The sequence below is a fragment of the Amia ocellicauda genome, chromosome 3 (genome assembly GCF_036373705.1).
Source record: "Amia ocellicauda isolate fAmiCal2 chromosome 3, fAmiCal2.hap1, whole genome shotgun sequence".
Lineage (NCBI taxonomy): Eukaryota > Metazoa > Chordata > Actinopteri > Amiiformes > Amiidae > Amia > Amia ocellicauda.
This window is the reverse complement of record NC_089852.1, coordinates 26,705,297-26,730,517: the sequence shown is the minus strand read 5'-3', so window position 1 is coordinate 26,730,517 and position 25,221 is coordinate 26,705,297. Positions and strand designations below refer to the sequence as shown.

General features: G+C 39.3%; 2 protein-coding genes across 2 annotated transcripts in view; both read right to left on the bottom strand.

Annotated features, from left to right (window-relative positions):
- kansl1b (KAT8 regulatory NSL complex subunit 1b) overlaps positions 1-3,032 on the bottom strand; it is a 52,761-nt gene extending 49,729 nt beyond the window's left edge. The window contains exon 1 of the mRNA XM_066698723.1: positions 2,914-3,032. The gene's annotated coding sequence lies outside the window, so the exon portion shown is untranslated. The remainder of the gene's footprint in view (positions 1-2,913) is intronic.
- Positions 3,033-6,889: 3,857 nt separating this feature from the next.
- cdc27 (cell division cycle 27) lies at positions 6,890-21,911 on the bottom strand. The gene is made up of 19 exons (XM_066698721.1): positions 21,727-21,911; positions 19,613-19,688; positions 19,022-19,169; positions 18,614-18,739; positions 17,780-17,877; positions 17,369-17,523; positions 16,917-17,131; positions 15,198-15,312; positions 14,937-15,052; positions 14,478-14,577; positions 13,837-14,044; positions 13,305-13,477; positions 12,892-13,044; positions 10,898-11,106; positions 10,666-10,783; positions 10,362-10,490; positions 10,205-10,279; positions 9,353-9,518; positions 6,890-9,268 (listed from the first exon to the last, which is right to left on the bottom strand). Exons 1-19 carry the CDS (start codon positions 21,751-21,753, stop codon positions 9,183-9,185), a joined length of 2,493 nt encoding a protein of 830 aa, XP_066554818.1. The 5' UTR covers positions 21,754-21,911; the 3' UTR covers positions 6,890-9,182.
- Positions 21,912-25,221: the final 3,310 nt, after the last annotated feature.

The following is a 25,221-nucleotide window of genomic DNA, read 5'->3' as shown; positions in this document are numbered from 1 at the left end:
GCCTCTCGCCACATCTGCTGCACACACCCGCTGTAGCTCATGCTCGGCGTTAGCATGCATCTGCATGATCTTGAGCATGGCTGCGTCATGCGAGCAGCGCCAGGTCCCACCCTGCGCTCCGTGTGGCGCAGTGCAAACGCAGGCCCTCTGCTGGCGGGACCGGGAACAGGCGCCAATTTCAATAGGAAAAAGGGAAAAACACGTTACACAACACCGTCTGTCTGCCGGTCTGGAGACTCCCGAGCGCCCCGGCTGCAGCCACATCACCCGCCCGAGTCGAAAACAGGCGCCGACGCACAAACCCCACGCAACTGCACCCCAGTGGCCACACAGCACGACGCTAAGTGTCGATATCGCACACCTCCCTGTATTTAGCACGGGGAAGCCATACTCTTACATTTTACAACATCGCATTGACTTCAAACATCATAGTAGTAATAAAAACAATATACATTATCACATTAAGCGAGGCTTGAAAAAGCTCCCAGCAAGCCTGCGTGTTACTATTTACAACAAGCGGGGGTGTGGCGTGTGTAACAATGGACTGCATGTTCGTGTGACGGGACAGCGCATGCGCGGAACCCCCCACACCACAGCGGCTACTCTGTAACGGCAGAGAGAGGCACCATTTCCCGGGTCCGCCGCCGGGCCTCGCCGTGCGATAACCTGAAACCACAGCCCCACCTGCTGCCTGACTGGGGAACACCCCGCCAGTGCGACACTGCATTTCGTTCCCAGCTAGTCATATGCGATGTGTTTTGATTTGAAGTATAATGACTTAAGGGAAACATGAGCAATTCATCTTTTGTTAAAGCCATGTTTTCTTGATTTTAGTTTTGTTGTTGGGATCCCAATTACATTTTAGATCATTGCTAAGTATTAAAATGATCAAACTGCACACTATGGTTTTAATTCACACCTTGCAGACTAAAAGAACAGGAGATAGATCCACAGATACATTATCCCTCACGGTGATCTAATCATTTAGCTCAGATTCACACAAGATCTAGTTTCTGCAGCGCTTTCAGACCGCTCAGTTGAAGTATGCTTTCTGCATCATCCAAACCCCTCCCTTTATTTAATAAAAACTAAAGGCATGTTAAAGAAAATTAAAATGAGAAGATCTCTGCCTCTAGCATGGTCCAAAATTGACCCCCCTTCCTACAGAATTACCTCCAAATAATATAAAGTATCATTCGTGCAACTGTATGTTCATAAGCGATATCTTATACACTCACCTAAAGGATTATTAGGAACACCATACTAATACTGTGTTTGACCCCCTTTCGCCTTCAGAACTGCCTTAATTCTACGTGGCATTTATTCAACAAGGTGCTGAAAGCATTCTTTAGAAATGTTGGCCCATATTGATAGGATAGCATCTTGCAGTTGATGGAGATTTGTGGGATGCACATCCAGGGCACGAAGCTCCCGTTCCACCACATCCCAAAGAGGCTCTATTGGGTTGAGATCTGGTGACTGTGGGGGCCAGTTTAGTACAGTGAACTCATTGTCATGTTCAAGAAACCAATTTGAAATGATTGGACCTTTGTGACATGGTGCATTATCCTGCTGGAAGTAGCCATCAGAGGATGGGTACATGGTGGTCATAAAGGGATGGACATGGTCAGAAACAATGCTCAGGTAGGCCGTGGCATTTAAACGATGCCCAATTGGCACTAAGGGGCCTAAAGTGTGCCAAGAAAACATCCCCCCCACCATTACACCACCACCACCAGCCTGCACAGTGGTAACAAGGCATGATGGATCCATGTTCTCATTCTGTTTACGCCAAATTCTGACTCTACCATCTGAATGTCTCAACAGAAATCGAGACTCATCAGACCAGGCAACATTTTTCCAGTCTTCAACTGTCCAATTTTGGTGAGCTTGTGCAAATTGTAGCCTCTTTTTCCTATTTGTAGTGGAGATGAGTGGTACCCGGTGGGGTCTTCTGCTGTTGTAGCCCATCCGCCTCAAGGTTGTACGTGTTGTGGCTTCACAAATGCTTTGCTGCATACCTCGGTTGTAACGAGTGGTTATTTCTGTCAAAGTTGCTCTTCTATCAGCTTGAATCAGACGGCCCATTCTCCTCTGACCTCTAGCATCAACAAGGCATTTTTGCCCACAGGACTGCCGCATATTGGATGTTTTTCCCTTTTCACACCATTCTTTGTAAACCCTAGAAATGGTTGTGTGTGAAAATCCCAGTAACTGAGCAGATTGTGAAATACTCAGACCGGCCCGTCTGGCACCAACAACCATGCCACGCTCAAAATTGCTTAAATCACCTTTCTTTCCCATTCAGACATTCAGTTTGGAGTTCAGGAGATTGTCTTGACCAGGACCACACCCCTAAATGCATTGAAGCAACTGCCATGTGATTGGTTGGTTAGATAATTGCATTAATGAGAAATTGAACAGGTGTTCCTAATAATCCTTTAGGTGAGTGTATAAGCCTTTAGCTTAAAATCTGAGTTATTATCTTAGGGGTATAGTAAAGGTGCTCTAGATATTTGTTGAGTATTGCTAGATGGAAACAAACCTGCCAATCACCCAGGACTGGACACATGCATCACTAGATCTAAGGCAACAAAACAATGGGGGTACATCTCCACCCACTAACTGGTTGTATTGGGACCCACTGTTGTAAGGATAGTGATTTAGTACACAGTAGTGAAACCTGAGAGAATGCATTTCTAATAGTCCTTTAAGAGATTCAGCAGCAGTTTTTGAAAGTCATTAAAGGTTTCATTAAAACAGTATGTATGTGTATGTATGAATTTTTGCAGCTGTAGTTTCTGTAGATGTGTGTGAGACGTTGACAAACAAGGATGGGCGGTCTGTAAAGCAAGTCTACAGCAACAACCAAATCAAAGCGGCAAAGAGGCAGAAGAAAAAGATGATTCTCACCTGTGGTGTGTGGCGTTCATATTCACCGAGCCTCCTCCCAACTCCAACACCCAAACCCAGATATCGACCTTCTGGACAACCCATTCTGCTGTGTGATAAATCCCAAGCAAATCACTCAAGTTCCCTAAAAGAAGAGGGATAATTTGATGATTAAAAAGCCACTGACATTTTCAGTGTTTTTATTTGAATTGTAGGCAAAATGAACTTTTTGTCAATCAGGTTGAAACGCAGCTTAATTTATTGCTTTTCTTATTGTGCAATGGTCCAATTAATGGAAACAATCAAATTCAGTGTAAGGAAGACACTGATATATCACTTTGACTCAGAAATGTAGTCTGGATGCACTTCCCTACAATTATTAACCCTCAGATCCAGGCGGAGCGTTTCCAGCTATCAACATTGGTTACTGTACATTAAAATATTCAAGATATGGACTCTGCAAATGATTAAAGCAAGAAAGTCAATATCTTACATCTACTAGATATTGCAGATCCCCAGTGTGCAAACATATAATATTATGCATATAGAAATAATTGTTTACACAAAATCTGCCTATTTTACAAACTCTGGACCAACATCTAGACATGTGTAGTCTTTTGATTAGAGTAAAGGGCATTAATGGGAGGTAGCCACAGGGCTGGACGTAAATGTATCGATTTATTTTTCGGCAATGTATTTATTGTAAGATAAGGCAAACATTTATCAGCAATTTTCCCATAAAAATATATCTTTTCTAAAATGTATTGCCTCTGGTAAAAGGAAAAACAATGTCTAGTGATCGCATGCCTACACTAAACTTAGTGTTAAGGGAAAGTTTATTCCAGAGCATCTGTTGGGTTTTATTATATCTAATCTACTCTCAGGTAGGATATTTAAATATCCTTAACTTAAATATTTCTGTTACATCCCTTTGTTTTTAATGTCATGAATGTAATTACAATATGTCCGTCCCACCACCAGCACCCCTCACCCCACTTCCTGCGTGTTATATATACTATAAATATGACAAGGTAATTAATTGGCACCAGATCGAAAAAATTAAAAATAAATAACATAAAAAATGAATTATCAACATAATTTAAAATACTGTAAACATGTAAGGCTGTTTTGTCTCTTCTACCATTAAAAAGCGATCTGTATTGGTCATACATTAATTCCCCAAACATTATGTGGAAACATTTCAGTAGAAATGTACCGATATCCTTATTGATTGTATATTAAGGATTACTGAAACTAATATAATGTACAGTGTTGGAGGGAGAGAGGAAAAAGCTCAGTTCAAGCTCGCTATGGCAAATTCAGTTACTTACACAAACGAGTACCGTACGCGTTTCTGCTATCCGTCTCTAATCCTTCAACTTTCTGTTCTTAATTACAACTATACATATAAAGAGATGTGGAAATGTCTTTATTAACTATTCTATACATTCAGTCGTTTACAGGAAACTAGACCTGGCTTCTTGTCCCGTCTACTATATTTGGCCTTATGCCTTTCATCAGCAAATTTCAGATAATCAGCATCATAATAAATAGCAATACTAACAATAACAGCATTGAAATTATAGAAACCAATTGTCGGCCAATTCGTTAATAACCTGCAAAGCATCTCTAACCCTGGAAAAAAAAAAACTCTGTAAGCTCCCGAGTTAAGCTCGTTCATTCCTGAACCCAGTACATGATATTTCCCTGCAAATAATAATGCTAGTGCCGCATCTGGCCTGTGCATTACGCTTTTACACAATATTGTGCACATATCAGCATTTTGCGTTTTAAACTTGAGCTATCATGCACAAGACCTTTCATCTTTCGTGTTCTTGCATTTACTGTTATATAAAAAAAGTTTCATTTCTTTGCAACGATGCATTGCCTACACCTTATTTGTCCTGCTGCTGTAGCCTGTACTAAACCACTATGTTGGCCTGTTGACTGCAAACCAGAGCAAAGTACTCACTTTGCAATGCTGTGCAATTATAAGTCAGCGGTCCTGCTCTGACAAAACCCGTCCCGACTCTTCTCCGGTCGTTGTCTTAAGTAATTCTCCACTGTAATTGTACTAAAAGCTTATTTTTTAAATATCTGATTGTGATATTCATGTTCCCTTACCTGCACAGATCAACCAGCCTTGAATCGCAATCGCCCGCCCCTCCGCCCTTTGTGATTGGAGGACACGAAGAGAGACGGAAATCTATTGGTCGGCAGGGCTGTCATTCCGGCCCGAGAGGCGTCGAAAGGAAAGTGGATGGAATTTAAGTTTGCAGGACTTTTTTGTTTTTGCAAATATGAATACCCCATGTCGCCTAATAAGATAACCCAGAATAGTAAAAACAGCCCTGTCATTTTGTACCCCATCCTGTACCCTGAATATCACTCCGCAACATAGATTATGGCTACTTTTTAGTTTGTCTTTATGCCGTTTGTAACCAAACATCCCCTGCGAAATGATCACTGTCTCAAAGACACATCCCGTTCATTATTGACACCTCCTATAGGTATGACTTCGCTAGGGGTACCATTAGGGTTTACAATCTATGTAACACACACATTTGTGTATAACATGCCCCATAAACTGCACAAATATCTCCAGATAAACCGAGTCTGACCTACACAGACACACGGAGCTGCCATCAAGCCAAAACACTGCAGCCTAATGAGTTTTTTTTTTCTTTTTTGACATTTCAGGGTGATTTCCAACTCATTTGTTCAAAATTGCAGTTGCTTAAATATATATATACATACCTATGTGATTTATTACCCATTTATTATACTGCAACTGCAAGATTAGCTCTTGGTTTAGGCCTTTAAGTGACCACATTGATTACAATTGATATTATATTTCAGATTAATTTTAAACCCTGATATCACACCACCAAAGTCTACTGTATGTATCTGATATAAATGGATAATCTGCTTTGGGTCAGGCTCTGATAACTGAAAAACAAGCTGTAGATAATCACATGTTTGTGTAGTTTGCACACAGTCTCATTATTATATTCTCACAAGCTCTTTGGGGATTTGTTTTCATAAGAGGGTTATGGTAGGAAAAGGACATTTCACATTATTATACATTATTATTTAGGAACCCAGAGAGAACACTACAAGTCCAATGTCTGATACTGAGTATTTATCAGTTAAATAAATGTTTCTTCCTCTTCTAGGTTCACATGGTGAACGTGCAGTAACTCTGTTCCAGGCAAACCTTTGATAGGAGGGGATTACAGCTTGCGTTTATCCAGGATCTGATACAAAATGCAGGTTTATCCGGAGTGCTTACACTTCAATCGTGAAGGACAGATTTATTTTTGTAGTGGGAAGTACACAGTACACAAACCATTTTGACAGTGATGTTGTCGTTGTTGTAAAAAAGGACCCGAGTTTTATTCATCCAAAGGATTTTTGTCAGACTTTAAAGGGAGGATATTTGCTCCTACACTATCACAAAATAAAAAGAGGAACCACTAACTCCACACAGAACTGGATGTTTTAAGTCACTTTGACTGTATGTGTGTATGTATTTTTGTCAAATAATTACTAGGGAAAAATAGGTTTTAATGACCAGTCAGATGTTTAGAACCCAGATACTCCATGCAAATGCTTACCTGCTTGTACAGAGCATCTCAAAAAATGTGTCATAAGATCTGAACAGTAAGTCTCGTAATATAAAATGGTGTTCTGCATTAGCTTACAAATGAATTATAAACTAAATATGAATTCTGAAACCACAAAATGATCATGGACCACTAAAACAAAAAACACTTCTAAAACTCATGAAATACACTGAGGTTATGGAAATCCCATTAATTGCTTTAAGACACTTAGACAATGTGTCTATATTTTCAGTTTCCCACCCAACATAGACAAATGTTGCTTTCTGCAGCCAGTGGTGGTTTGCTAGTGCAAGTCAAGCATCACACTCCCTGATCAGAACACAAAGGAATTTTAACAGGAGCTAAAATATATCAAGCAACTGATCTGAAGCCTTTGTTCAAAGTAGTTTATTCTGTAACATCTTCACATCCTTAAAATGAATTGCAAATATATATTAACAGAAAGACTTTTTCCCCTAAGACTGTACAATTTCAAAATAAGAAAAAAAGACACCAAGTTACACTTGTAAAATGCAAAAAAACAAAAGTACGCAACACTCATTCTGCAGATTAATTTAAAACTGAGATTTATGACTAGAGTCTGCTTCTGTAAGAAATCACCCATCATATTACAGCCATGTATGATGCCTCCAGTATTTTAAATTAGACCATTTGTTCTCAATACTGTTTTGTTGAAAGAATTACACTTTAAAGAAAAACAAAAAAAGCAGTGCAATTTTGTGAGAAAGTTGTAAAAGGAACAGATTTTTATTGTTAAAAAGGGAGGAATGTTGCAATAGTATCCTTTTTCAGATTATGAATTCCCATCTTATTAAACAAATCTTAAAAGTTCATTTTGCCACGACACATGAATATAATAATCTTCTCCATCAGATCATCGAAAGGTTTGGCGTATATGGGATGAAGAGGTTTAAAGTTTTTTTTTTTTTTATTGTGTGGAATATCATTTAATATACAAGCATGTATACAAATGTTGCTCATTTTTCCAAATACTTTGTATTTTTACGAGCAAAGAGTACACAGGGAACAGATGTTAAAAATCAATGTGTAGCCTAACTATCATTTGCAGCAGAAGCTTAAATCCCCAAAAGTTAAAAAAAAAAAAAACCTCTGGTGCCTGCCCTGGCCAGGTGAATGTTTCACACAACCGGACACTTTAGAAACCCCCCGTCCAGCAACACTCCCAGTGTGTCTCCAGTCAACATCTGTAAAGTAAGACGGGACTCCATGCTGCAAGACACTTTAGTAATTACAGAACATGCTGATGTGCACACCCACCTGCCAATCAACCTCCCACACAATTTACCCCAACCCTTTGGCAGAAGTTTCAGCAGGAATAGTGAATGAATCTTAAACCGGCTCTCGAATCTCTTCAAGTATGTTTTGTTTAAATCCTAGATGAACAGACACATGTGAATGAATAGTTCTGTTATTGAGTGATTTGTCTTGTAAAATGAGCAATATCGATTTGTCTACAACACACAGGCAAGGAATGATATCAGAAGTGAACAATTATCCCTACAGTTTTTTTTTTGGGGGGGGGGGGGGGGGGGGAGGACTGTTTGTTCTGTTTAATGCACCCTACATATGCATTTTGTATAGAGCAAAATTGAATTAGTAGCTGCATCTTCATACACAAAAAAGGATACTATTAACAACACTTCAAGCAAACTGGTTTAAGTGACTGAAATATGGTGATGAAACTTAAAATGTCAGTTGACTCTAGTGCCTATAATTAAAAAGTTACTAAAAGTTCTTGTTTTCTCCTCCATGGCTACAAATGATGGTTGATAAAAAAAGGGGAACAAAATAAAATACAAAAATGAACTGGTGACACCATTGTACCCTTTCAAATGGTTAGCATTTATCCCTGCTCATTAGCCCTTACAGAACAACTTTAAGTGGATTTTGAAAAGGCAAGTTTTCCAAGAAATAGTTTTAAAACCAAAATTACTGCAGAATAGGCCAGGTTCTTCTGAAAAATAACTGAATTTAGGGTAAGTTTCAAAAGTCCGATTGCTTTTTCCAGCTTTACATCCTCCCAGTGTCCAGATCTCCACAGACTGCTAACAGTGCGCATTATTCCCACCTCCCAGTGTCAACTACAATCAAATGTCCAATCTGTCCTTTGCAATTAGTTACATTTACCTGTCCCAATGGAAGTAAAATGATACAATAATTGCCACTCAAGAGAAATAATTTGAATCCCAGGTTCCTATAGCGATATTTATTAAGTTAATGACGATGTAATAATAAAAACAAACATTAAGACTAAGACTAACAAATGGCTTTCAATTTAAGAGGACATGTTCCAGACTGGAGGTGTGAGAACTTGCTCTTATAACTGCAGGAATTCGGCCTCAGAAGGTACAACACTGACAAACTGAAGCCCAGAAGGGATCTCTCTTTTCTCGTCATGAGGAGTTTGAGAACTTCCACACAAAAGTGTACATTTGTTTTCGAGAGTGAACAGAGTGGGAACAGAACGAGCACTAGCTGCACTGTGAACCCAACTCAACACTAAGGCAAAGAAAAAGGAAAGAATAGGGAGGAAAAAAAAAAAAAAGCAGATGGTAGGAAGGTTAGGAGGTACTGTATTAGCAGCAGTTTGTCGTCATTCACAACTGAAATCAAGTGGCCGACTTCAGATTGGCATCGTTAGGATTAAAAGACCTCGTCACTTTCTGCTGTGTGAAGCTGCGTGTCATCTGCGTCTGTCATACTGCTCTCCTGCGACTCCTCGGCCTCCGCTGTGAAGACACGGAAACACACGCATAAACCAGAGCGGAGGGTGGAAAACAAAAACTTTTTTTAAGCACAGCCGTGGGGCCTACCCGAGTCATATGGATAATCCTCTGGAATGACCGGTTCCTCGTCATCAGGGAGGTAACGTTTATCAATGGCCTCTTTGATTTGATTGTTTGCCCCTTTGGGGTCCAAATCCATGGCCCAAGAGAAATTCATTAGAGCTAAGTGCGTCTGACCCAGCTTCTTATAAACCTGGAAGGAAGGAATAAATTAATTAAACCAACACACCCCTCCAAAATCTGTTATCCTCCAACACAGAGGTCTAAAGTGCAGTTTTAGAGTTACAGATACTGAACAAGTGGACAAGAGCAGTGTGTATACATTATATATGAAGATGAATAAGAAGAGGTGGGAAGACAGTTCTAGGACATTTTTATATAGTTTTTGGACTTGTTTCATGACTCAATAATTGGTTATGGCAAACTTGCAGATTCAATTTGGTTTGAAATAGTATCCCCCCCCCCCCCAGAAGCTATTTACACATTATAAAATAATAAATACATCTAGCAGGGTAATCCAATGAGTTTTACAGGAAACCCAAAATGTTTTCTTCCACTTGGCTAGAACTAGACCAAACCACAAAAGCATCCTGAACACCTTTCATTCTGAAGATTTCTAATTCTACACCTTAGGCAAGAGGCAGGAATTGATGGTCTTGTTCATGATTTCCTTTTATGGTACAGCCCAAAAAATAAATTAAAATAAAAAGTATGGGATCTGAAGTATCTGAATATGAATCAAATTTGCACTGTTGCAGGATTTAAAAAGACCAAAATAATCCCCCTGGCAAAAATAAATACAAATCAGCTTCTTGAAATTTCATTATGGATATGCACCCTTTCATCAACAGTTATAAATAGATCTGATCCACCTCTTACCTTTCCTATTAAAAAGTAAACCAGAGACTCTTTGGGCACAATCTGTTTCAGTTCTTCAAGTTCTTGCAAAGCAGCCTGGAAAGACATCACACATTTAGCACACAGGCAAAATGACAACATGAAAAACAGCTGCTTGCGCAAGAGAGAAAACACTCACCTTGTACTTTTCATTTGCAAAGAGAATCGAGGCCCTGTGGAATTTGCATAGTGGGTTTTTGGGGTCGATGTTAATGGCTTTATTCAGGGTTTCTAATGCATGTTCAGACTTCTTCAGCGCGTGTTGCACCTGGAAAATATTAATTGCCACAAAGTTAAAAACGGAAATTGAATACCAACAGATGTTACATATAGCTGTAAATACACAATTGCATAACTCTGCAAATTATAAAGCTTTTAACGTCCCCCCCCCAATATTGTACAGATCCCAATGATTTTAGCTACAAGGGAATTCAGTTACTTACCACCCCGATGTGGCACAGCAGGACAGAGCTCTGGGGGTTGATACTGAGGGCTTTCTTAAAGTGAATTTCTGCCAGACTGAACTTCTCCTGTTTATAATAAATCATCCCCAAGCCATACCTGCGTGACACCAGAAAATCAAAACCATCAAATAAATGGCAAAAAGAACCGCAGAGAACAGCTGCAGTTCAAGGTCACTCGATTCAAGATCCAAACTGCTCAACAGTTACGTACCATGCGTTGTAATGCCTCGAGTTCACACGAATGGCATTTCTAAAGCAGGCCAGGGCCTTCTCCAGTTCCTCGGTGAGGACGAACTCATGGCCCAGCAGCGTGTAGGCATAGGCAAAGCTCGGGTCCACCTGGATCGCCCTCTGGAAGAACTTGATTGCGATGTCATGCTCTCTCTGCAGACTGAAGCAGTTGCCAGCAACACACCAGGCCTAGAAGGGAGGGAGAGGGAGAGCACAAAATCAGGGGCGTGAAATGAAAATCCAGAAATCAGAAGAAAATATAACAGGGGCTGGCCCAAGACGCCAAGCAATGTTTAAAGTGCTGTGCTGCATTCTGAGCATTTCCTTCATTGAAATGCTCAGAATGCAGCACAGGATTCAAAGAGCAGATTACCTAGAAAACCTGGATATTTGACTGGTCACTGCTGCATTTTTTGCATTTAAAAAGTGAATGTTCACAGAATGTACAGGAAATGCAAAAATACCTTCCAACTTCAATTATTCCCTGTAATTCCTGTTGTTTGCAAAATAACAATTCTTATTTACAAATAACAATTCACTTTCACTTTAGCATCAGCTTCTTCAATCGAGCTAATCTACTGGGACATCTTTTCTGCATGATCTTTCTTTGCTTTCCTGCTCAAGTTCTTCATTAGATTTTCTTTTGGATGGCTTGACTATGTTAGGTCTTGCACCCATGTCTGCTCTTGGTGCCTGTTTCTATCACCTGGGGTTCTTCAATTGTTTATCAAAATGAGTGCATATACATTAACATGAAGAAACAAATAATATAAATGTGACACAAACTGTAAACTGGTGTAGCAATCAGTATGCACATATGTTAGCAGACAGACTTAAATAGCCAGTTATAAAAATAGCATAAAACTAAAATACAACATGCAACATGAAGCGCTTTGAAATGGCTGTCAGTCGATTACAGCTCGAACATCAATGCAGAAATCTCGCTTTTCAACCCTAAAGTGCCTTTGCAACAGGGCTGTTTGTGTTGCATTTAGCAACATGGCAGTGTCTTTATTCCGTGTGCCTGTGGGCAGTGCTGGCTAAAGGAAGAAGGGCATCTTCTCAGTCCTGTATAGCTACTGAATTGTAGTACAAACAGTCTAATAAACGTTAACACCAGCAAGCCTGTGGCCATCCCTACACCTAATACAAAAGAATGAGCATACATGATAAAACAGGTGACTGATTAAGGCATTGATCCAGAGACCTGGGTTTGCAACATGACCAAGATTGAATTCCAAAGAAAAGGTTGAGACCTGCCAATCTGATCAGAGGTCAGGTAGACAAGAGCTTTATCAGATGCGATTCTTGAACTGCATATTTTGTGACATCTGCTAATGAAATAAATAATGAATGAATATATGATGTGTAGAAATTCACATGTTTCAGCAATAAACACTATTTTAATTCTTTCACAATTACAGATTCTATTACAAAGCCCAGATTGTTGCATAAACTGAACATCCAGCAGTATTCATAATGTATTAATTTGAAGAGTTTACAGCCGAAACTACACATAAGTATTTCATTAAAATATTTAGTAACATTTAAGAATGGATATGCGGGAGAAATTCACATACGCAGAGATATTTACACTTGAATGGCAAAAGCTGCTCAAAATGTGGCCATGGCGGTTCTAGTGTTAACGTGGAATTAGACTTTTTTTTTTTTCAAGAAACAATTTCCGACACATATTTCTGTGGAATATCGTGAATCCATGAATTTCACACCCCGGCAAAATTAATGGACTAATGGCAGCAGACTGTACAGATAGTGTATTTGAAGCAGAGAGGTCACTATGCCAGAATATCACCTGGATTCCTCCGAGTCAGAGTCAAGAAAGATGGGTTTAACTTCCAATACACATTATAACACAAGAACAAATTTACTTTCACCACATCTGAAAACCAGAACTTGTTAATTGTTATATAACATTTTAAGGGGAATTAAAACTGTGGACAAATTAAGCATTACCTCTGGGGAATTTTTATCCATGTCTGTGAGATCTTTAGAGAGGGCGGACAGGGCAACATCTTTCTGAAGATGCCAAAGGGTTGTGGAATATATTTCCATTCCTTCAACTCTGTAGCTCTCAATGCGCCTTACTTCGGAAAATATCCTCTCCGCCTGCATGAAACACACGATGCAAAGTAAGAATCACATTCTTGGATCCTCATTACGGTTTATAGCTCGTTACTGTATCACAGCATAGGACTACCCAAGCGTTAAAAATTTCTCAAGAATGTATTGCGTATTCTGATCAAAAGTGTAAAAAATAAATTAGCCTGAATCCGAATGAGTGAAAGTAACAGGGCCAAGATTCTTATTACCTCACCACTGGTCACAAAACCCAAACGGGCGATTTTTCAGCCGATTTTTCGATTTACCTGCATGTACTCTGCAAGCTCAAAGTGTGCTCTCCCGACCTGACTGAGAACCCAGCCTGTGTTGTAATGGTGAGAAGGCAGCTGGCTCAGGATGTTGATTGCTTCTTTACAGTTGTAGGAACAAAGTGCTAGGTAACCTTTCCCCATGTCACGCATGAGGTTCATCAAACCATCTGAAAAAGAGCGATGGAGTTCAACACACAACTGGTCATAAGCCAACAATATTCCCAGAGAACTAAAAAATGAAAAAATATTTCACGTTATCCTAGGCCACCAATTTTCATCTCCCGCAAAAAGAGTCGTTATCAAACTTAATCTGAGAAAGATTTACTCGCCACCCCTCCTCACTGGGAGAAATCACACCCCTGTCCCTTAAACGTTCAGTTTCAATATGTAATGTTCTGATAGAGCGTGGTTTTCCAAGTTAAAATATGACTTGGATGCACAATACTACAAATACCATAAGTAGGAAATTGCACAAACACAAACCGCGAATGAATGAATGCTGAATGAAAGGCAAGGGAACACATACCTGCAGCAGCTTTCTGTATAGTGAAGGCTTGCAACTGAGGTGCGACCATGTTGCCCTTCCCTTCAGAAATTATAGAAGAGTCTAACTTGAGGATCTCTATACTTTCATTCATGTTTGATGTTGTGATCCCTCCTTTACTGGATTTTGTCTTTGTTTTGCGGTTTGGGATTTTTGTGGGGAACTTCATTTTCAACTTCTTGCTGTTCTCCTGTGGAAGAAAGTAATGCTTATTAATAAAACATTTAATACAATGAACCAATTAAATCTGTATCTTAACCCCTCACAAACGTCACAACACAAATTCCTATTATCATCCTTCGATATAACCAAAATAGCTTGACTTTACCATAAATGCCACTTATCAATGCATTACACCAGCAATGACCTTCTAGTAGCTTATGGTTTGGAACCAGGCCATATCATTATGATTTATTGGGACACCTCTCACACGATCCTTCAGGAGCCTCACTGTCCTGTTGAGACTTTGTGGGTTTTGTACATAAGAAAGGGAGAGCAGCCACCCCACTCAAAAACCTGAGCATACAATGTAGGATAAAGATAACACACTGCAGGTACTGAACGGGTGCGTCGATTAGCAGGCGAGCGTGATTTAGGCGTGCACCGAGCGGCAGTGGCCTTACCTTGGCAGTAGAGCTGGCACTGGTAAACAACCGCGAACTGCGTCTCGGCTGCACGTTGGGCGGAGCAGCGATGGTCGGGCTCAGCACTTGGGGCGTCGTACTTTTATGGGAGAAAGAGGAAGTAGATTAACCTGCTGCCGGTGTGGGAGCGCAAGTCTCACGGTTGTCGATGTCTTAGCACTCCTTTCACCTAAAATGACTGAATCATAAAATAGCATCATTTCCATTCCGTTCTCCATATATCACCCAGGAAAGCAGTCAGACGACTCTCGATTTAGAAGACCCGACCCACCCAACTGTCTTGATCTAACACAGTGCAATTCTTCAGAAAGCAAACACCCGAAATGAGAAATAGAAATCTACTCAGGTTATCAGTAGTGTACTTGAGAATAAACCACCTTTAGATCTTTAAAATTAAATCTAGAATTAGTTGGAGCTTTAACCCGACAGGGTACGTACCTAGTTTGTGGGGCTGTGCTCTGTGTCTGGTTAAAAGGTATTGGGAGAACGTCTCTACTGTTCCCACTCTGTGCAAACACCGCTTTTGTACCTGCTTGGCTGATTCGGGCTACAGACTGGACAAGAAAGGAAGAAAGCAGTTAATTTCGGGAAAACAAATCTACACCAAAAACCACAAAACACTGATATCAATTAATCGTATTTAAAGAATATAGAGAATTGGCAGCGACGGTTCGAACTTATGAATGGATTCCTAATCACCTTCTTTGGCGGCGCTCCAGACGAGGGTGGGTCCATCATCACAGAACCAGTGTTTGTGAAGTTCTGTAGGTAGGACGCATCTCCCGGACTCGGCTCAAGTGGTAAGATTCCAAAACTGCAATGAGCAGAGCAGTTTATTTTACTGAAGAGCACAGCTGCACACCGTGATAACAGTGCCTGGTAGTACAGGTGTCTTTGTGTTTGATACAACAGGGGAGTTTAATGTAGACCAATTTATCTTAAGTTGTTGCTGTGCCAGATCTCTTTGATTAAATGCTTTCATTCGTAGTGCAGGCCAACATGCGTGTTCCAACTGACTGCTTAGAACAGGGGTGTCAAACTCAATTTTACCACGGGTCACATGATAATTTCAAGTTTCATTCGAGAGCCACATAAATATTTGCTTGTCCCTATTTAGAATTTACTGTTTCAACAAAAATTGCAATACTCTAAATTGTATTAGTTAGAATTATACTTCATCTTTAACACCTACGATTATTCAAAACACACATCTGACCTAAATGCTGCTCGGAGGAGGTTCATTTGTGTAGGAGACCTGACACCTTTTTCGTGAGACTAGCTTGTCAATGTCTGGTGTAATGTTTGTGCTGAAGCGATCTTCGAAGTGTAGATGTCTGTCATTCAGTCGTGATGTTTGGGGGGATTTGTTGAGCTTCATCAATGAAAACAGCTCTTCGCACAGGTATGCGCTTCCACACACTGAGAGGTCTGTGGTAACGTCACTGGTAATAAGGGATAAAACAATGTAGCGCCAACGGAATTGAACTTCGCCTAAAGTGTGTCATTGCATTGCAATTCGATCAATTCCATTTGAATGTGCTCTGGAGCATTGTTCACATCAACACCAAACGGGTTGGAGAAAAGCTGGAAACTGAATTGCCGTTTGTCAAAATCCGAGAAGCGGCACTCAGATTCTTTACACAACAAGCTCAGTTTTGCAGCGAATCCAGCGCTGGGAATGGCGACATTTGAGAGAGTTAGAGATGGCTTGGCAAGTCGGGAAATAGAAAAGGTTTCCTTACTGCATTTGCTTCTCCCATAAACGTAATTTAAGCTGAAATGCTTTCACACGGTCATACATCTCTGTTATGACCCGTTTACTGTCCTGTAGCTTCACTTTAAGGTGTTAAGATGCTCAGTAACATCACATGGAAATGCAAGATCGCACAGCCAGCTTTCATCTGAGAGCTCCGATATTTGTCTCCTTTTGTTTTGCAGAAAAAACTCTGATTTCTCCCCATAGCTCAAAAACCATTTTGAGTACTACGCCCTGACTCAGCCAGCGCACTTCTGTGTGATGAGGCAAATCGCCACATTCAGCATTTTCTCAATTTCCTAATTCACAAACTGTCGTAGCCTAATTACTTAATGATACACCACCTTTACAGGAGCCGGATTAAAACCACTGGGGGGCCATATTCGGCCCACGGGCCTTGAGTTTGACACCCCTGGCTTAGAACATCCAGTAGGAATTTGCTAATCATGTTAAGAATAAACAGGTTGTTATCTGCTAAAAGTAAATACATCAATTTAAAGGCTGATGTAACTTGAACATTTTAAGGGGGGGGAAACAAAATCTCAGCTAAATATCTTACAACATCTGTTCTAAACACATTCCTTTATGCATGCATAGTAGGCTAAAGCACAAAATAGTAAAATATGCAAAACATTTTGGGTAAATCCCTTTCGAAGACTTACCTAGGAGTAAGTGGGCTAAGAGACGCAGGTCCCCCAAGCAAACTTCGTCCACTTTTTGGTTTGTTCTGTGCCTGTTTGGATAGTAAAGAGCTACCTGTCCCAAGTGGCACAGAGTCGGGGGAAATTACTGAAGAATCAATATAGGACACCGAAGAATCTGTATTTAAAGATGAATACTTGGAATTTGAAGATTCTAGATTCAGCCTATTTAGTTCCTTTAAGAAAAGAAAGAAAAAAAATCATTTAAATCAGCATTTCCTCCTTTTGCATCAGTCACTAAATATTAGATTTTAAAAAAACTCACAGAAGGTACTGAACAACTATTTTTCAAGAGATAAACTGAAGCAATATAAATAGCAAAAGTAACATCTCAACTAACATCATGGCAGATGAACTGAAACAAAAGCTGCCTCATTTGATCCATCTGCTTGTCAAAATTAAGTCAAACTCACTAAAGTATCCTGGGGAGTTTCCATCAGGACTGTATCAATCTGTCTGTGGGAAACGCTGTGAGTAGAGCTGTACGTGGGGCAATTATTTTGCTGGCAACTGCTGAAATTCTGAAGGGATGTCAGCTTGAACATTTGATCAGGGTCTGGCTTTTCACCTGCAACGATAAAACCAGTTAAGATTAATTTAAAACACTTCATACAAAAAAAAACAAAAAATAAGCAATGAAATAAGATTACTAAGTAACAGTTCAGGAGATTGTGGCAAGCCAAAGTAAAAAGATTTGGTTTTTAACTTGTTTTTAGGAACACTTGAAGCCTTGCTTAAAAGCATTTTATATTTTACGTTTATAGAAATAAAAGCTAGATTGAGACCCAAGGAAGATGAGAGATTGGACATTAAATCAGACTCACCGATCTGACACAGGGATTCAAATGGAGACCAGAGGAAAGGATTTAGATTCAGGCTCTTCTGGTAACATTCTGAACCTTTGGCCAAACGATCAGTTTTACTATTTACAGAGGGGGGAGAGGGAAAAAAAGTGATTGCATGACAGCATTAAAAAAAAAAACTTAATTAAAAGAGCTTCTCTTTGATCTACATCACTTACACATTATACAGACATTACAGCTTTAAGTTAGAATTTAACACCTGCAGCCACAACTGAAATCACTTTGCATACACTGGTTTAAAAACACCATATAGCTTTTAAACAAACAAATAAAGAAATAATCCCCCCCCAAAAAACAAATTCCACAGCTGTGTGTTTTGCTCATCGCTGCAAACGGTCATAGGATACTGCAAGATGCATTCTGCAGCAGCACATTACATGCAGAGTGCTGCTCAGTTTGGGTTTTCAGTCATAAATCTTACGACTTGTAAAACATTCCTGCAATGCAGATGCTCTTACGTTTACTATTCTGCTTAGATTTCATTAGGAGACAGCTAAGGCAATGAAAATGGAACAGATTAATACATGGATAATAACAATAAGCATGACTGTAGGATGCTGAAGTTAAAACACTTACACTTTCCACACTGAAATTAACAGTAGTTTGAATTCAATTTTGACAAGAGTAAACTATCCATGAATGTCAAGAAAATCACAAAAAGCTGATATATATTATATATATAGATATAGAATATTATAAAGCAGAATTCATTTGACTTTGAAGTAAAGCGTGCGATCATGTTGTATATCTTCCAGAGCGCTGTTCACACCATGAGCATCAAATACGGTTTCATACCAGTAAATCTGCCCCAGTAAAGCAAGAGTAAAGCAGGCAGAGTCTCCGAACTCAGTAACAATGTCATCGTGGCTCTTCTGTTTATTCAAAACTCCTCCTGTTAAGATCTGCTCGCCCTCTGCAAGCCTGGAAATACAGATATACTTTTCTCAAACAAAAGACATAAGAGACAAGATCCAAAGGGCAGAGAGAAGAACCCAATGGATGATTTTTACTAATAGTTTTAAACATTTTCAGAAATACAAAGCATTTATTTACAATGCACAAAACTCCTCAACCCTGCAATTTGTTTATTTAAAAAGACACAAACTGAATGAAGTATTTGTCCTGGACGCTGTGCATTTAACAAGTAGTAGCACCACACATGGGGTTAGGGGTCTCTGGCACCACACAGAAATGACTACGTACCTGCTAAGGTCAACACAGCACTTCGCCAAGAGGTATTTGCATTGGGGAGTAGTGCAGCTATGGCCCTTGAGAAGGCGATATGCCTTGTAGGCCTTCCCAGAGCGATAGTAGCATGTAGCCAGCAGGAAAAGAGCTTCTTCTGAGTGCACTGTCAACACAAATTGGAAAAGCGACACGGGTTTGAAGGAGAAAAAAAATAAAATAAGGAAATGACACGTAAGATTTGATCAAGGAACCATATATGAAATGCATATTGACCACATTCAACCACATGCATAATTTTGACGCTACAGGCGTTGTTACAGAGCAGGGCAGCACTTGCAGAATTGTACACTGCTTTCCCACAAGACATTTAAGAGATCATCCATTTCTTCATATACTCTAGGTTAATGCTGTAACCATTTATAAAATCCATACTCCTCAGGGACATACCCTGTGAGGAATACATCACTATTGCCAAGCATACTCAAAGGTCTAAAAGTTCTCCTATGCTCCCCTCCCCCTTTGCGGCTTCATATTTTTAAATAAGAGTGACATCCAAGCAGTAAAATCCTTTTGTTCTGCAGGGTCTATTCTTGTCCATTTAATTACCTTCAGCATATAGTCTCTCTGCCAGAAAAACAGCATCTCGGTAGGCATAGTGGTTAAGTGCATGCCAAACCGCAGCCTGGAAAAAAGAAAATGGACATAAAACACTGTGATGATTTTCATATCGTCACAGGGGCAAGAACCATACATTGAAGTACATTTGTTTGGTAGATTTTAAAAGACAAGGCAGCACATACACAAAGATGTATTTCAAGTACATTCTGTTCCCCGAAAGAGAGTAGGTAGAATGTAATTCATAAACATCAGGAATGTGCCTTCAAATTCATTGTCACACTTGCTTTAAAATGTAAAGATTCTGCTGAGGCCAGAATAGAGTGCTACTCCGACATCAATAACCAAACAAATGGATGAAGATCAGGACACTCAAGAGGAACAAGCTTCACAAGATGTTTTGGAAGGGTGGGACACATTACAGTAATTAAAGCACACAAGAATTTGCCTGAAATGATCAAACTCCGAGGCAGCTTTTAATACCTCTCCGTAAGGCCCGTTAACAGACTGCTTCATAAAACTAATAGGATGAGGAGCACAAGGTTCTAGTCACAATTTCTTTTTATGAGGATCCCCTCCCATAACTGCAGTGTCCTTTCTGCAACACAAGTCAAGTTGTTGTGGAAATTATGATCAACAGTAAGGAAAATACAAATTATACAGTTTTTGTATATTGTTCGGGAGATCATGCAAACAAACATCACAGACATGTATCAAATGCCATATTTTAGATTTACTGCCAACCTGTAAAGACTCAAATGCATGACTGTCACTCAAATATGGGACTCAAACGCAAAACGGAGGGATGTGGAAACTGAACACTGACAGGCGGCTACAAATGTGGCAGAACATGAAGTTCACTGAGCAAATGGGGATTATAAATGACAACACCCTGTAAATGGGTCCAACTAGCCTGGCTACCCGGCCCCAACATTACAGTGAGGGTAAGACAGAAAAGAAGGAATCAACCCTTTCAATATCTACATTTCCAGATGTAGTTCCAGACAGACATGTTAAGTGTGGAGAAGGAGTACCACCTCTGTAGTCACCACAACTACAGACAAGGTTGAAAACTAGCTAGATAAAGAATGCATCTCCATTTGTTCTCAAAACGAAACCAATGGATAATGTACTGTTTAGGTTGGTTTTCTCTGTAAAAAGCATCTACGTCTTCACTACTACAAAACTCTCCAGTAACACCATCCTTCATATGGTCTGAATTGATCAAATGAAACCCCAAAATAGAATAAAATAAAAAAGAGTTAGGCTACTTTCAGCTCACAGGACAAGCCCCCTACATTGTGAATCGTTCATGTTTGGAATACATTGTAATGATTAATATTAAGTTATGCAGCAGACGCCGATTGTAATGCAATGGTCACTGAATAGCAGAAATTAATCCAAAAAGTTGTGTACTGAGACTTCAGCCAGACGCCTTAAACTGCTCTGAATATTAGTAATAAAATAATTGTGCTTTTTTGCGGATAAAAACCGTATACAACCCCACAACACACACGAATCAATCTCCCTGCAACTGGTGCAACAATATCGTGTTACTTCAGAAAGACACGACTTGAACCGGACAGCTGGCTCCCAGTATAACCAATCAAATTGATTGATCTGTCCAGTCATAGATCATCAATACACTCTCACTAACCCTTTCCAATAAAGTATGATGCAAGTGCCGTTTGTTATAAATTGAACAGTATCATTTAGGCTACCTATACCAATATTTAAAATAAGCTTGGGACAGAAATATAATATGATATTATACGGTTAATATTCTCTTTAGATAACAAACACCAATAAAGCAAAGCTTGACCCGGCATTGCCTATTCTGCCTCAGGTTTGTACCACACAAACTCAAGTCAAACACATCGAACCATCCTGGCAGAGAAAACAATTCAATCTATTCAATTTTTGCTTTCCAAATGACTGTAGATATACAGGCCTCCGCTGTTTGTGTTCAAGCCCCGGACTCGGAGTAGCGCTCGCTTCCGGCAAAGGGCTACGAATGTCGGGGTGGCGGGTTCAGATCGCAGGCCGCTTCAATTACAACTGGGAAGATCGGTGCTGTTTGGGGATTTTTTTGGGGGGGTTGTTACCTGGACAGGTTCCTGCAGCACCGTCATCCCTTGATTGAGCTCCTTCTTTCTCTGCCTCTCACTCGCTTCCCTCTCTCCGCAACTCCTCTTCGCCTTTAGTTCAGTTTCAGGGCCCGAAGGAGCTCCGAGGATTTAAACACACCGACCGTTAGCGAGCAAGCCGAGAGCTGACGGAGATACCCGATTAATACCCTACATAGACGAAGAAAAGCGAAGAGCGACGGAAAGTGCCGAGTTTTGCAAGCAGGGAAGTACTTGTCGTCTTAGCTTTTTTCTTCTTTCTCTCTCTTTGCTTTCTTTACCTGTCTTTTCCTTTTTGTCACACACACATATAATAAAATATAAACCTAAATAAAAAGGAAGTGGAATTCCTTGGAAGTGGAATATGTGTATGACGAAAAATGAACACAACGTTAATAAAATATAAATTCTAAGCCATTATAATTGTAAAAAAGTGCATTTTCTGTATTTCTGTATATGGCAAAGTATTGTAAGCCTTTCATTTTCTGTGCTACAAAACAATATCGCAACTGTACTTACTGTACTTACCTGTGTAAATTGGAAGTTATAAAATGTATTATACTTAGAATTGCTTTGTATAATTTAAAATTGAATTTGTAATGTTTGATGCCTTGTACTTAACTCTATTCTTGCACTTTGTATTGCACTTATGTAAGAAATAATAATACAATAATAATAATAATAATATTAATAATAATAATAATAATAATAATAATAATAATAACAACTAAAATACACAATGACAAAAGATTGCTGTCCTCCAGGATAATCATTTTGAATTTCCAGTTAGTGCCTGCAACACAAATAATGACTGTACCCGTGTATAAGCTGTACACCACTTTATTACCCTTTACTGTGGTATACCCTGGTACAAAAGCAGAGCTGGCAGTTTCAAATCACAGTGAAATTGTCCTAAAAACGTTGGGGTGCCTAGTGTTGTCAAGCCTGAGACCATGAGATACTGAGGTAGATGTTTTTTCTTTGTTTGTTCTTGTTGATTACTTGAATTAATTCGGATCCGTATTTAATTAGATCATCATCATCATCATCATCATCATCATCATCATCATCATCATCATAATAATAATAATAATAATAATAATAATAATAATAATAATGTTCCGATTTTTCTGACCAGTTGAATTGATCTAAATTCACACCTGCTACAGCATTTATTTTTTTGACAAATCACAGTATGCATATTGATAGTATATGGCCAAGAAAATAATAACCATTTACTAAAATGTAGAGCTAACCCCAGCATAATATGAAATACAAACCCTAACCCACCCAACCTAAACTGGAAAAGCCATTGACATCAGACTGCAAACATAGACAGACAAGCTACCGTATTTATAACATCACATTTCAAATTGTGTAATTTATTTTCACTCCAAAACTATCGCTACCGCAAAACGCCACACGGTGGAGCCACAACTCCAAAGTTGTGCTCATCGCATTTTATGTATTCCTTCTTTTAATTTAGTAAATTATGCAACAACATATTATGAAGTCATTTGTGCTTGGCGATTCATCAGATGTCTCCAGTGTTGTATGGATACATTTTTTAAAGACTCTAAAACAAAACTTACTTTACAGTTTTTTTTTTTTTTAAATACAGTATATTATTTGGCGGGAAAATTATGATTATGAAAATGATCATGTCTACATTTGTGTCCAGATTTTTTCCTTTCATTTGTGACTGTCTAATAGTGCTAATTCTATCCTAGTATTGTATGTAATAAATCGAAACAATTCGCTTGTTGTAATATCCATCAAGGTTCCTTATGATGTACTGTGGATTTATCCAGAAACAATGTGTAAAAGCAGCTTTGCTAACTCCATGTGTCTGTGATAAGATGAACATGCATTTCTGTGCACTATTTCTGTGTGAATGGTTCATTCACATGGATCAGATTCTGGCCTGCCCCTCCCACAAAGGCCCCAAAAATAAGGGCTTCTCTTTATTTACAGAATAGGCATTTACAGTCGACTGCCACGTACAACATTGTGTGTGTTAATTGCTGCTTAAATGAGACCACCCTTTAGGTCACTGCATTAAAAAAGAAAAGGCATCCTGCTTAGAAACACCTTTGACTTTATTTTAATGTGAACTACACTTGGCCACATGTCAACGCTCTCATCCAAGTTCGTCCAGTAAAGTAGTGAATTGTCAGTTTTGTAACACTGCACTTGGAATACAATAATTAATTTGAATTAAGTTGGATTACTAGGGAAGGTGTAGACACATCAGCTTTAATACGTAAAAGGGAACACAAAAATCTAATTCGCTACAAGTGAAGAAGTTAGATGAAGAGGAAGAGGGTCTACAATGTGTTACGTGTACTCTAGATGGTGCTGCTTACCATCTGTGTGAGAGGGACATGCTTTTCATTCACAACGCACAATTTTAGAATGCTCTTTCCTACTTCTTCTTATTCTTCTTCTCCATCTAAAGTCCCAGAAGTAATGGAAAACTAAAAAAGTGTTATATTATTTTAGGTTAAGAATGGTTTTAAATGTTAGGTCTGAAGGTGTGATTATGATGATGATGATGATGATGATGATTAAAACTACTACTATTCTTCCTAAGTAATTTAGGAGACGTTTTAGAAACACAATCATGCCATGTTCAAGATATGCAAAACATATTCAAATCAAAGTTATAAGAGGAGATCTGAATGTACAGTTCCACGCTGTGGGAGGAAATGAGGACGATGAGAAGATGGGTTCAAAGCGCTCGACTCCGTGACAGAAGGAATCAAAAGAAGACAGAGTATAGAATTAAGACAGGCAATCCCCTCGACAGCCTTTTGTTTTCCTCAGCTGCCACTTCCACACAAGAGTACATGCAATTGTGGAGAACACACTGAGCGTTTGCTACTGTGCATTATTGCCATGTGTTCCTTGAGAGCCTTTGCAAAGCATCGCAGTGCAAATTGAATGCATGCACAATGCCCAGTTTTACAGTGACCATGTACAGCTTAGAAGTGTGTGTGTGTGTGTGTCAGATCTAAAAGGTCCCCAGACATCTGCGGTGACGCTGTGAATTAAGAGAACATTTGAAATGAAATGACTAAATTTTTCCTAATTACAAGAAATTAAATCTATGTTTATTCTTGTCTCCCAGAGCTATTGTCATTTAATAGGTCTCTAAGACTCGCTGTACAATGATTATTACTGTTCATTCAGCTGTAATTATCACGGCTTCTTTTCTAGATTAAAATTAAAGTAAAATAAACTAAACTAATTGTTCACTAATTGTTGTCAGTCCTGGCAGGAACCGTCATTTTTTTCCAGCTATTTGAGCTACCGTTCTTTAGATCAGCAGTGACAGAAGGAGCACAGTGTCCTGGGACTGCTCTTAGGGTTATATTTAGGTTGTTATAGCGTCATATTTTGTGTAGTTCATAGAATATGTGTTCCTTCCATTAGTGAATCTTATTCATAGGGTGTTTTAGTAAAGTTTTAGCT